General features: G+C 41.3%; 1 protein-coding gene across 1 annotated transcript in view; it reads right to left on the bottom strand.

Moving 5' to 3' along the window:
- myo9aa (myosin IXAa) overlaps positions 1 to 15,109 on the bottom strand; it is a 112,068-nt gene that overhangs the window by 78,250 nt on the left and 18,709 nt on the right. The window contains 1 exon segment of the mRNA XM_054609584.1: positions 6,077 to 7,047. Within this exon segment, the coding sequence (XP_054465559.1) occupies positions 6,077 to 6,961 (885 nt within the window). The 5' untranslated portion in view covers positions 6,962 to 7,047.

Consider the following 15,109-nt stretch of genomic DNA (forward strand, 5'->3'; position numbering starts at 1 on the left):
TAAATATATATACACACAAGGTCAGTAGCTGTATTCACGCGCCATAAAGTAAAGATAATGATTGAGAGCATTCATGTCTCTGTGCCAGACTGTGAATTCATGTGTGTGCACATGAAAGTGGGTCCAGACTTTGATGGCAGTGCAGTACCCCGGAAACACACACAACACACAACACACACACACACACACACACACACACACACACACACACACACACGAACACACACGAACACACCATTAGCTGTGCTCCTGCACTAATGCCCTGTGACGCCTCCTCTCCGGTCTTGGAAAGCAGATCCTGATGATGCATCATCCGAGTGAGCGTTCTGAGGTAACCCCACACTCTCCCATTTGACCCAGAGGGAGAACAGACGACAGCTGAGCTCATATTAAGCTGACATTTGGCTCACATGTAAAAACAAATGACCGCGCTTCCTGTGAGCAGTCTACGTTTTCATCAGCGTCAATAACAATGTTGAACGAGAACCAGCTCCTTTATTTAAATAGTAAAGCATTACATCACCCTGTTTTGGTATGTGAAAATGACGCAAATCAAAATTCTAATTTGTTATAATCCATAAAGACATAGTTGTTAAATACGTTGCAGAGTATTCTTTTTTTACATTTAGTTTTTAGAAGTTTTTCCTTCATTTCTGATGCCAGATACTTTAGAGACACAAAGGAAACATGGGGAGAGAGTACAGAGTGTCACATTGTAGTTATGTTAACCATTCGTCTACCATGAAGCCCCATCATGTAGCATTTTAACCACATATTGCATTATCATTACTTCGGACATTCATTCCCCGACTGTGCTTTAAATCATTCTTAAATGCCAGGTAGAAACCTGAAAACCTTAAGACTCGACAGGCTGACATCTGGATGCAGACGCTGGGTGGTAGTTAAACACAAGATTATGACTAGGCAGTAAAAGAAAACTATGTATAAATAAATAAAGTACACCAAGGATCCATCTCCACACTATAGAGGATACATTTTTCCATCTATCAAGCTATAATCCAACACTTGTTTGGTCTTTGTAGATGTGCCACAAAGAGCTTAAAAAAGGAGAGGAAAGGTAAACTATTATGTAGCGAACTGAGCAAAGACAAGACATCTGCACTAACCTATCATTACTGATGATTAGCACTGTTGAACAAATAGAGATCAAGCGGAGAAACCCACAGCAAATGGGGTTTAATAGCGATGCTTTTATCCATTGCTTCAGGGTTCCTACAGCGAATGGCAAGTTAGATTTAAGACTTTTTAATGCGACTCCAAGACCAATTTAACCGTAACTAAAGGAGAGAAAGAAAAACAACACAATTACTTTGGTTAAGGGACAAGTTTGAGTGAAATGCCCCGGCAGCAACCTCCAGGTTTTAAATGTTAAGCCAATGCAGTGGTGACATTGAGAGTAAAATGGACCATAAAACATGGTATGCTTGTGGGCGTGGCTACCTTGTGCATGACAGGTTCCTAACACGGCAGTGTCTGGTCTGGGAGTTGTCTGTGTTTTTATGTCTTACAACGTTAACCCTTTCAAAGTGCTTTTTCAATTTCATGGAGTTGTGTGGGTTCATAAAACAGGTAGCGCAAGTCAGAGCTTAGTTTTTGAGTCATATGTGAAGTTTTCCTTCAAAACAGGTAGCAGATGATTGTACTTGGGAGTGACAGTGATCTATCTACGCATGCAGATCTAGCTATGCAAAATCTTGGTTGAATTTACTTCCCCACGTCGTCGCCAGTTATCAGATCCCGACTGCACGTAAAACATGACATGAAAGATTCAGCTACCAGCTACCTTAATATGAGTGCGTCAATATGCGAGGCATTCAGTTTATCATTTTAAAAACAGAGATTTGAGTCAGGAAACAGAAAAAAACTATATATCCAGCTTCCCATGTCTAAGCATTTTAAAGACTTTCATTTAAGACATTTCAACACCAAGTAAGGCCGTATTTTTTAGTGTCTCTTAAGACTTTTAAATTATCTGCAGGAACCCTTTTGCTTTACGGCTAATGTCAGTCTGTCTCTATATTACACACATTTATGCAAGCTTAAACATGTGATCACATCAATTGGTGAATTGGGAAAAAGCTTTAAAGTTTCTATTATACATATATACATACAATGTTCCATGTCGACATGGAAACAAAAGGAGATCGAATCTACTCGAACTATTTCACACAATAAATTCCAGGGTGCAGTAGTCACAGGAATTTAAAGCTTAATGTCAATTTCAGTCATATCTGGCGCAAGAAGGAAAACAGCGTGAGGAATGACAGACGGCAGATAAGCGCTAAACCAATATCTGGTGAAGTATTTGTCATATTTCACGTATTTCCTTCTGCAGGGTCAACTGAAAACCAAAGGTGTTGAAGGTAGGATCAGTAAAAATCAGTCTGTTCTTCTTCGAACTACAACCTACGATAATTGAAGCCCGTCTGTCACAACTCTAATGTCCTTATTTTAGAATAATAACAATGTTCAGCCGAAACACTGTATCTCGCTGTGTTTATCTAACCAGCACGACATGGTTTAAGTTTTCATCTCCTTTAGGCTGAGTCTTATTAATTGAAGCACTTGAGCGACAGGGCTTGTCAGGATCTTAACACGTAACTGCAGCTGTTGGCTGGTGTCCAAAATAAGGGCCAAAAGCTCTTGTAAGTGATATCCTGTATCAGGAGTTAAAGGAAAAAACCCTCTCTCTCCCTATACGCTTTAGGCCTCGGGGTAGGTTTGGCCTTCAATTGACAGTCAGCAGGAAACGCATGTCTGCTTTTCTAAAGGTTTGTTGACTCGATGGCTCAACACTGGTCTTTGATAAAGGAGGTGGGAAGAAAAAGAATATGCTAAATTAAACACATCATCACTGCCATTAGGCAAGAATTAAACCTATTTAACCCAGGAAACAAACCTCAAGAGTCATGTTTTAGTAATGTTTTATTTACTAATCAGAGAATAATCTGCTTTACCTCATAATGTCTTGTGAAAACCTGTCCTAAAATCTGGAAATTTGATTGCACAAGTAAATGACGAAGCTACGCAAGTTTAATATTTGCTTTTATTGGCATGTTTGATGTGTTTTTTTGCTTAATATGTGACCCTGAATTCTGATAAGGCAAAAAGTGCAATTGATCTGCGACCCACTGCCACGATCTGATACTTAACCTGGAGAACATATGTCCTAAACATATTTCCTAAAACTTTAAAATGCCATCTACTAGACGTACTTGTAGGACACACATTTAGTCACAACCGGAGCAAACATCCACAAAAGCATGTGCCAAGTTCAACTGTGCACAACAGTTTTTTGTCCAAACATTGCACCTACATTACCCATACCAATGTTTTCCCCATTTGCAGTCATACCCCCGCCAATACTCCAACCATCAACACCTACAAACAGACTATAATGTCAAAGAATAAGAGTTCCTCTTTAAGCCAACTGAGGCACAGCTCTTTAAAACCAATGGTGCATGTCAGAGGTCAAGGTTGAATTCAAAGCTCAAGGACAAATAACTCCTGTAGAGGTCGGTACTTTTTTAACTGTGACCAGAGCCATCAAACTTCTTGTCAAAATCCTGTGATGAAGTATAAGTACAGGCAATTACAGAGGGAGATGTATAATGATGGGCTGCACAGTGGTGTAGTGGTTAGCACTGTCGCCTCACAGCAAGAGGGGCCCGGGTTCAATTCCCGGGCCAGACAACCTTCTGTGTGGAGTTTGCATGTTCTCCCCGTGTCAGCGTGGGTTCTCTCCGGGTTCTCCGGCTTCCTCCCACAGTCCAAAGACATGCAGGTTAGGTTAATTGATGACTCTGAAATTGCCCGTAGGTGTGAATGTGAGCGTGAGTGGTTGTCTGTCTATATATGTCTGCCCTGTGATAGGCTGGCGACCTGTCCAGGGCGTACCCTGCCTTCGCCCATTGACAGCTGGGATCGGCTCCAGCACCCCGCGACCCTTAACTGGATAAGCAGGTTACGGAAGATGGATGGATGTATAATGATAAAGAAAATCCACAGAATGTTAAAACCGGCATTTATCATTCCTCCTATGTTCTGCTTGTCTACTTTCCTGAATGAAGAGCTAAAATGAAGATGAAGTTTTCCTATGCGGTAATGTTGGCTGCCGTTCCTCCCCTCCTCCATCTCTACCTCTCTCTCTCTCTCTGCAGTAGCACAGCAGCTCCGGTCTTGGCATCAATCACCAGCGGGCAGATACGCATCTTACTGTGCAAACAATTAAAGGCTGCTCCTCTGCACTCAAAACTACTCACTCGTGTTGCAGCGTTGAGGATTAACCCAACGCGCTTACTCATTAACCCCGGAGACACACCAATGAATGGCATTCCTGAGGACTGTGTTTGCTAAACCGAAAGGCAATGAAACACAGCGGAGAGCTACTTGTTGCATAGATTGTCGTCTTGCCGGTTACCTTTGAACTTGGCTTCCAAGCTGCCGGTTTAAACTTGACATTGATACTGGGAACAATGGCGGGATCGTCATTGTATTACATTGGGAGGAACTGTGATAAATTGGACTGCGATATTTACAATTTAAATCTGACATCACCTCTGACAAAGTGGCCTTAAAGCCAAGATAAACATTATTTTGCGGGTAGATTTTAAACACAATTCCACCATAATGGCTGACCCAACCTAGATGAAGAAATACCAGAAGGCAAAGTATGCATTTACTGTGAACACTGCCCTTGTTCTTTGTACGTGAATCAAGAGTGAACAGCGGGTGGTCAGGTGACGTGACAGTGATCGATCCCACCCCTTCATGTTGTCATCTTGGCAATAAGCAACCAGTTATTTGACTTCTTGACTGGCAGCATTGTGCATACAGTAAGAGGGTGTTGTGTAACCGCCAGGAATTCAGTTGAAGACAAATGAGCAAACAATGTGTGGTTGTGAACCTGTCAAAGCCTCTTGACGGGGCGGGCGTTAAAGTGACAGGTCCTCGAAGAAGAAAAAGAATATGAGTGGAATGTCTTGAGTGATATGAAAACAACCGGTTTCCTTCACAACCTTTGGCCGGGGCCTCCGCGAGGTCTGAGGTTGGACGATCTTTCCACCCGGCAGAGAACAAATGGGCTTAATCACATAAACAAGAATAATACTATAACCACTGATGGGTCACTGGCTGTTTGCAGATAGAGAGCTCCTCTGTGTGTGCTACATAATAATCCTCTCACAGCTGGACCCAAAGTGCAATAAAACCTCTGTATGGGGGCAGACACGACTCGGGGTCGACCACAGAGACAAATGTGGCTGAGCAGCGTTGTGTAACTGATGTTAAAAGACACACAATGGCAGAAACTCGCAGGAATCAATCCATTTAAACAGGCAAACATCAGCCCCCACATGTTGGTATGACTTCAATAACTACACAAGATAGTTATCGTTATCTTCTTGTGTAGTAAATCCAATTATAAAACAATGTCAACCACGCCGCATTCTCAGCAGGAACTGTCAGTCTTTTGGAGCAAATCCAAGTCAAGTCTCAAGTCATTTCAAATCCAAGTCAAGTCTCAAGTCATTTCAGTCTCAATTCAAGAATCTCTACGCATCAGCCAACTCAAAACTAAAAGCCTCAACAAGGATCTGAGACAGGATCCGATGTGATGAGGTCGGGAACAGACGCAATTTCTTTTAGAGCTTTTTAATAAGAGGCAGCAACTAATGTTTTAACATAAAGCTTGTATTCTAAAGAAATCAATTATATCCATGTGCTCGCAACTTCAGATCTCCAGATCAAGTCCCAAGTCAACTCAAATCTATTTAGTCCATCACATATCACAACTTTCCTTCAGGGGCTTTATAATCTTCAAGATGCATGGATTCAAAACACTAATTACTTTCCTTCAAGTCACTTTTTGTCTTTTGGGAGTCTAATCTCAGTTAAATGTCGTGTCATTGCAGTCAAGTCTAAAGTCGTCATTTTTGCAACTCTGGTCTGACTCAAGGTCAGGTCTTTCATCTCAAATGCTCACTTCGTCATCAACAGAGCACATTTGCGTACAACAAATGCACATTTATTGAATCCCAGAATGCTTTCTGCTTACCTCTAGCACTGGCCCGGCCCCCAAGATGATCTGCTCCACTCCACTGGCGAATCCCTTCTGGCTGAGAGCGGTCAGGTGATGAATGAGAAAGTTGGTGCTTTGCGTCTTCCCAGAGCCGCTCTCCCCAGATATAACAATGCACTGATTTCTCTCTCTCTGCAGCATGGCGTGGTACGCTACGTCCGCCACGGCGTAAATATGTGGCTCCAAATTGCCCAGTGTGTGATTATCGTACATCTTCACATACTTTGGGTTGTAGATGGGCAGGAACTTGAAGGGGTTAATGACGATGAGGATGCTTCCAACGTAAGTGTAGATCTTTTCCTGGCGGAAGCGCGAGCGCAGGTTGTCCAGCAGCGAGCGCTCGTTGAGCTCCGGCAGGTGGCACAGGTCGGCGTGGTCCCCCTGAGAATCCGGCTGTGGCAGCAGTCCTCGCTCCACCATGCGCCGCCGCTCCTCCGTGACCTGCAGCCACATCTGGAGGCTGCCGCCATAGTGAATGGAGCCGTCCAGGTTCTTCTGCCTGAGGAGGAATCGGTAATCCTCGCCGCCAGATAGCGGGCGGTGCTCTAACGCAACGCGTGGCCAGAGCATCATCCTCTGCACGGGACAGTCGCAGGGGTTCAGCACCCATTCTTCTCCACCGAACTCCTTCACCTCGGCCAGAACATAACACTTGGTGCGGTCCAGCTGCAGGCGTTCAATGACGCGTTCGATGGCCTCGGCGGCTGTGGTGGTCTTGCGGGCGCTGATCGGTAAGTAGATGGTGCCCTCGGCCAGGGCGCCCGGGTAGATGCGCAGGGTGAACTCGGAGTTCTCGAAGCGCGGCCGCCGGCCCAGGGTGCCCATGCCACTGGCGCCACCAACGCCATCGCGAACACTCATGGCGGAGCAGGAGTTCCCATTAGCAGCAGCCGGCACTGGCACGTCCTTTACTGGGCTGGAAAGGTCGCCGAGTCAAGACATTACCACTGTGAAGCAGAAGAGGAAGACACAAATATCCATCAATACCCTGAAGACTGAGGATTGGTTTAAAATCTAAATATCACGTTTAAAACTAACAACGAAAACACAGGTTAAACATCAAATAAACAGCAGGGATGATGCTGCGCATCTATGATCTGAAACTGCAACAAAAGCGGACTTCTACCAACTGTTGAACTGATTTTAATCCAGAGCAAAACCCTCTGCAGTCAACCAGATTAAGACATTTGTCGGATTATGACACAGAGACTTCATGTGCTATTATGCAATCTAAAAAGGGCCAAATTATTTTAGCTGGAGCCCCCGACATGCACCCTCATAAAGGATAAAGGATAAGTCATCTGGATCCACAGGATTACCATTAACACACACACACACACACACACACACACGCTCCCGAGCACACACATAAGCTCTCGCCAACGCCGAGACCAGCAGCTGCCGTCCTCTTTACTGAAGACGACACAATCACGCCATTCACAAGTTCCCTCTTTAATACACAGAAGAGAGGCATCATGGGGTGAGAAGAGGCCACGAAGAGAGAGAGACGAGTGGCTGAGCTGCTGACTAAAACTCTCTGTAAGAGTTCTGTAGCAAAAACATTTCATAGACCACATCTGAATAAATCAATTAGGTTATTTTTAAATGGACAACTGAACTGGAATTTTCATACAATACACGCAAGCATTTAGCAAATAGGGCAAAATGTTCCTAATAGCCATCTACGATAACATACATTCAGCATTGCATGAGATGGTTGTGTGTCTGCAAAACTGCAAATAAACAGGCTAAATATACGTGATGGCTCTTAAAAAGCCACAGCTGAGCACAGCGGGTGTATGACTGTGTTCATTGTGTTTATTTCTGTTGTCCTCAGATGAATCCTTCATTGCAATTGCGGTTGCATTCCTTTCATCTCAACCAGATAGCATTGCAGTCTAGTGTATCATCAGTCTGAAATGTTAAATGCATTCCAGGAGTTAGTATGTGACGCGTTGTAATTTGTCTTTATTGTACCCACTTTCCTTTAACTTGTCTCTCGACTTCTCCTTAAGAAACCGAGTTTCAAAGCAGGCGAATGAGCTTCAACTTGTTGCTATCAGCTCTGGATTTTTTCTAGCAGGTAAGAGAAAAGAAAAGCGACGTACTGCGTTACTTAATTTTCCATGTATTCTGTAATTTCATACAGCCAGAAGTTGTTCTGTCATATGTATTGTTTTGCCTGAACAACAGACAAAACAATAACCTAAAGATATTAAGTTAATTTTCATGTATGACACAGAAAAGGATCAAATGCTCACAAGCTGGAACAAAGAAATGTCCATTCAGATGAATTTTCTACAGTATTGCAGCTCCAATCAGTATCTCAATTGTTCTGGAAATGTTTGCATACCACCAGGTATAAATGGGTAAAAGGCCAAACCAAACAAAAAAAAAGCATGAATTGCATGAGCAGCAAGTGCAAACAGGAAATGGAACAGGGACACGTTTAGTTGGTGTGCGGTGTGGAGCACAAAGGGCTCCTGCCCCCCTGGTCACTTCCTGTCGCCCCATGTCCAACCTCTCCTGCCATGTGTCTCCTCAGCAACTTTGGTATGACCATGAGGCGCTCAAAAACATTTTAACAGATCCTCTCCTCTTTCCAAATACAGACACACACACACACCCGCGTGAGACAAAAACACACTCATATGACCTTTAACCTCGAACAAAACGTTCAATCCAACTGCATTTAGCTCATATCCATACACACAGCCAAGCCAATGACAGGTATTAACCGACTGTGAATGTTTGTGTTTGTACTGTGTGTGTGTGTGTGTGTGTGTGTGTGTGTGTGTGTGTGTGTGTGTGTGTGTGTGTGTGTGTGTGTGTGTGTGTGTGTGTGTGTGTGTGTGTGTGTGTGTGTGTGTGTGTGTGTGTGTGTGTGTGTGTGTGTGTTGAGCACTGAGTTAGGGCCCGGCGCCTGGAACAGATGGTCAGCTCTGCTTAAAGGATAGGGAGGGAGGGGGGATTTAGGGTTGTGGCCATGCTGGCTGCTTCTCTGTTTACAATCACACGAGGACAACCAACTAACGCACGTCTCTCTCAGGAAAACACTGAATCACATCTCCCAGTAAAAACCATCTCCACTGCTCCCTTGCTTTAGATATCTTTACAACTTCATCAACCACATAATTAAATTATAAAATGAATCATAAAAAAACCTAAGCAATTTATTTGGATAGTAAAGTCATACAGTTGTAAAACACTAACTCTGCTTTTGCTCAATCAGCCTGTTATTATTCAGAAATTTACCACACAAATTTTAAAAGATTAAAGATAGTACTTATAACAAATGACAGGCTGTTTGAAGACATAAATTAAACGGTACTAAATAAATTCAGGGCAATAAAAGCGTCACCAGTGCAGCAGGTGCTGTTACCTACAAATACAGATCACCTGGTAGAAAAATGAAATGGTCTGATCTGGCCCTCTGACAACAGACAAACAGACCAGCCGCACAAGTGTTTATTTAATCCTTGTTGATGAATATTTGGCAGATCGGTTTTGAAAAGGATAATATTACAAGGAAGGACAAAGCAGCTACCATGCTGAGCTGGTTAGATAACGGATGTTTACTTAATTTAAATCAGGAAAGATATTACAAATTGTATTTTAATCTACTGTACAAGTACATTGTGGTGACTGTAGGGAGCCACAGTGGTGGGATAGAAGTCAGGTAGGTGCATAGACTGCAATGACACGAGAGAGGCGTCACAGAAACTAGTGTTTTTATTTCACTTTCACTCTCCTGATCTTAACGTGAAAAAATGTACGTTTATAGATGTGTATTACAAGCCTTTTCTCTGAACTAGGAAAGAAATGATGCCTGGGTTAAAATACATCACAGTGTATGGAATTACTTATTATGTTCACAACCAATTACCTGTGTATTGAATGAGTAGGTTGTAACTGATATATCGGTATCAAAGTACACCTCAGTATTAAAACTTACTTTTATCATACAGTCTACATTTGCTTATCTGTGGTACTTCAAAAAACTGAGTATGTGCAAAATAAAATGTACAATCAGAAATAGTCTGCACCTAAAGTATTTGTTAATTGTTCATAATTATAGGATGTTAAAGTAATAGCTCACAGCTGTCGTTATTTAATTTAGAAGCTAACTTTACATGCCAGTTCTGCTAACATGTAAACTAACATGCTTCTGTTTTCAGTTATTTAATGTTATACAGTCTACCATGATATTTTCCGAGATGGTTATCGTACTTTGAAAAACGTTAAAACCCTAAAAACAAGGGAGTAAAACGAGTTGAGAATGAGGAACTGGAAAGAAAAGGTTTTGGCACATTCTGCTGTTTATATGTCGTCCACAGATAAAGATTCTAATAAAGTAGCTAACTTAGTTTAAAGACCCTTCAGATAGGATGACCGTTGATTGACAGGGAAGCATGAGAACAAATGAGAGATGAAGCCTCAGCATGATGATAAAATAATGATAATCGTCTCATTGTTTCATTGTGGTTAAACCTCTAATATGTCATCAAGATAAAAAACAATACACTACCACGTTGTTCCATGTTATCGGCAGGCCCATAGCAACCAACTGGTCAGTGAAACCAACCCACAAGTTCAGTTGTTGTCCAAGTGAAACACAAAAACTTTCTTTGTGAAAGTTTGTTACTCTTGTGTCCAAGAGGAAAATATCTTCTCAGATAACATGTAAACTATTCACTGTTCAGGCCTACGTGTTCTACACCAGCATTGTTCTCTGGACTGCAACAAAGGATAAGAAAAGGACAAGATGCACATAGTGTGATACTAAAAACTTTCACACATAATCACATTTGTTGCACTTTTTTAAACTGGTAAACAAAGTATTCTGTTCCAACACAGTATAGATTCACATTCACACCCTTCGTAGACAGCATCACATTGTGCAGTGATGACCTGTAAGACCGAACAAGCAAACAGCAACGGAGTGAGCAAAGAAGAAGAAGAGAGAATGTTTGAGGCATGATGTCATTTCACCTGAGCGCTGTGCGTGTGCGTCGACACGGTAACTTTAAAAGAAAAAATGCTTGTTGTAGATAAGCGAGGTTTGTGCCCTGGAGGAAGTGACAAAGCAAAGGAGGGGGGGGACCACAGCTGGAAGAAACCTGCTGGCTGGGCCTCTTCTTCATTTCTGTCCTCCTCAAACAACTGAACCAGAAACAGATCTGGTTACTTCACCTGAATGCTCAGAGATTAGGAATCGCAGCCAGGTAATCTGACCTGGAATCTGTTTGACGGTACTTTCCCCGAGACATAGTGGACCAGGACTGACTGACCCAATCTCTACGAAGATATGGACAGTAAAGGAAATGCTAAATATATTTTTAAAAAAAACAACACACAAGTTTTTGCTTTGAGTTCAAATTTAAGTCAAATGTTTTCTCAGTTCACTAATGTAAAGAGTAATGTTGGAATGTATCTGTACTTGGATCAGTGGCTTAAAACGACCTGTACAGGAGCGAAACATGGAAACAATGGTGTGTTGTATTCAGGAATACAAAAAAAGTGTGTCCCACTTACATTTCAAGTGCGGTAGATTTAATAAAACAAAAAGCATTTAACAAATGGACCGATTTTCAAGCTATGACATCAAAACATCTGGGTGAAGTGCTGTTTTTTTTTACCATCAACATTATATATTTTTTATTTTTGTTGGTCTGAATATTGGTGAGGTGTTTTAATTCTCAGAACATAATCTTGGATTTGTTTGTCATTTCAGCTCATTGTGCAAGTTTCTCTTGTGCAAGCTTTCACGGTCTACATAAAAAGGAAGTTCAGATCAGGTATTGCATTCAAATTGTTGACAGGTGAATCATAATTGAATCGTGAGGCCGGTAAAGATTCACACCTCCAATGTGATTTATGGACAGATATACAACAAGTAGAAGAAAATGGCGCTCTGTGCATTCTTTCTGTAATCCGAACATTGTCTGTTTGGAAGAAGCCAAGGAGAGTTTCAACCATGTGAGTCAGTCTCTTCAATGGCTGCCATTGTTGCTGAGGACTGAAGGATCAAGTTTGGTCAGCTTTCTACGCTGTGAAATCATCTTTCTGAAAAGCAGTGTGTGTGTGTGTGTGTGTGTGTGTGTGTGTGTGTGTGTGTGTGTGTGTGTGTGTGTGTGTGTGTGTGTGTGTGTGTGTGTGTGTGTGTCACCGTCTTCAGGGATGAGCTTGTGTATTCAAAGCTCATAATGTCTAGATGGCTCTTTATTGTGCCTTTAGACACTGGGAGTTTGTATGAGTTACACAAAGGTGTGTGAGTTGGCACTGGATTGTGAACTCTCATATCTTGTTTACACGTTTTGTTAAGGTTTCATCCGTGAATCTGACAGCTCCGCGGTGCCAAATTTAGCTGCTATGTTTATTAGCTTAACGTCACAGTGTTGTTTTCATTGTTAGGAAACAACAGAAAATGATAATAATGTTCTATGTTGATGTTATTTGGATACTTCATCTGTTAAACCTTAAATGTAGGTATCATTGCTTCCTAGCGGAGCTAAAGGCCAGTAAAGGTTTCACTGGGTGTGTTTATAATTATATAAAAACAGGCGTGCCATCTTGTATTTACCAGTTGTATTACTATGAATTGTACTTATTATTATATCATTTCACGCCCTTTTGTTTTCTCCAACAGCACAACAAAGCTGAAAGAGATTTTCATTGAATTTGACGGACAACTTGAGCTTGTGCCACAATAATTTCTTAAGATTCGGTTTTAATATCCACCATTAGATAAGAGAGATATTGACATTAGTAATATAAAAAGTATGATGGAGAAGCATGATTTAAAATCCTACAGAAAAGTTTGCCGTCATTACGTTTGGTATACATTTTATATGATGGTAATGTTGTTGAATGTAATAGGTTTGAAGTTTGTATTGCTGACGGTAAATTAGCTAACCCGTAAGTTTATTTGGAAAGTACTTTGCAATACTCGATAACAAAAAGGTGTGCTAACTTTATTGGTGTCTCACATGTGTGAAAGAAGGTGCTAATTATGGCACGACATTACAGCAAAGATGAGACACAGATAAGGAACAGAGAGGCAGACTACGTTATGCAATATAAATACCACACAGAAACTCATTTCCTTGCTTTTAATAGGCTCACGCTGCCTTCACAAACAGGCCCAACCCCCCTCACTGTTACAGGCTGAGGAAATTGCCCTTCAGACATAAAACGTATACAGTACAAGGCAGTCATAAAGACTGTGCTTTGATTGTCATATGGAGGATATAACTAAAGTGTTACAAACAACATTAAGCTATGCGAGACGCCCGCAGCATTTCCTGTAAAGATCTTACACATCACATAGTGTTGTATACAAAGACATGTTGGGAGCAGGTGTTTAAAAGCCGGCAAACACGGTACGGACTGAGACAGATTTTTTTGCCGATTTATTTTAGAATCAGGCCGAATTACAGCCAGATTCAGTTGTTGTTTGGCGTAACGTCTAAGGAGTAACGATTGTTGCCTAAATGGAGGATTGGTTGGATTTCTGACATGTCCGAAGTTTTGGTCACCTGTCTGAGCAGTTCAATGGTCTGATTTCCATCCTGAACGCTGTGAAAAGATCCTTTATAAGCTGTTGTGAACTTGCTTTAATATTATTAGAGTAGTAGTTTACATGCTGTCGCTCAAACTGTAGTCTTGTATTATACTGTGTCGAGAACTCTAGCAAACTGCGGCTCCATATTTTTCTTTTTGTTTCGGATCATTTTTAAGTCCTTAAAAGAATTGCACAAAGTAAATCTGCCTTTATCTTTTTTGTCAACACTGTTGAGGACACGGACATCCAGTTTGAATAAAAGCAGTAGGTTCTGGTGGTTTAAAACATCTAGTGTGAGTTAACACAACGTTCAAAATTAATAAAAACACACAGCATATGCCTGGTTAAAGCTTAAACTTAGAGTCTCCATAGGTGTCTGGTAAAAATGTATTAAACAGTATCATGTACTCTCGTAAACATAGTGAACAAGAAAATATCTGAAGAACTAAATATTCTCCAAATCATCATGCGTGGCTTAGAAATATGTGATTTGGTTTGAATAGTATGTTACTTGTTTTATCTGGCATTTTTACCTCTGTGACTTGCAATGAAACACTGTGTTTTATACCTGGTTAAAAGGTTAACTTGTAATCAATTGTTTTTAATGTCAATATAAGCCAATCCAACAATATGGATGTGGTCATTCATCTGTATTTTATGTTTGAAAACTTCACAAGCATAAAAATGGGGATTTCGGTTCAGTGCAGCAGCAACAAAAGAGTCAACAGCAGCAAAAAAAGATATCAATAACAACAATTAAACGTGTATTTGACTATACTAAAGCATGATCTAAGTGATCATAAAGAGTAATACTGTAACTTTCCAAATCAGAGTGAAAATCTAACATAGATGCAGTTTTTTTCCACATGTGAACAGCATGTCTGTGTCTATCCACCATATATTGAGGTCATTACTTTAGAGTGCAGGAGGAGAAGCCCCAGCTGTATGAAAGAAACAGAGAGGTCAGCTGATTGATGATGGCGGTGGACGTGACATGCGAGCACCAACATGCCCAACTAATGCACACACCGCATACACATATCTAGAGGTCACCATTCTCTTCACCTAAATGTATCAATGTGTAACACAACTCGGCCTCTGCGGTGTCCCACAGAAACAGTTCACCTTCAGCCTGGAGGCAACGCTGTAGCTCACAGAGAACAGCTTTGACCTTGTCAAGCAGAGAGCTACAATCCTCCGACTTGTTTGGGCTCCATTAGGGTAGTAATCATCCGCTTTATTGGCCATGTATGTGTATGCATACTAAGAATTTGACTCTGTTTTTTTCGTTGCTCTCAACGTACATACACCGAAATAGGCAAATAAACAAAACAAATAAAAACAAGGACAACTACGAAGAAAAAGTGTAAGCATAAACATTTAACTACTATTTACACATAAATATATATGCAAAAGTATATTTATAGAAACACAAAAACAATGAC

Source organism: Anoplopoma fimbria, chromosome 2 (genome assembly GCF_027596085.1).
Source record: "Anoplopoma fimbria isolate UVic2021 breed Golden Eagle Sablefish chromosome 2, Afim_UVic_2022, whole genome shotgun sequence".
Classification (NCBI taxonomy): domain Eukaryota; kingdom Metazoa; phylum Chordata; class Actinopteri; order Perciformes; family Anoplopomatidae; genus Anoplopoma; species Anoplopoma fimbria.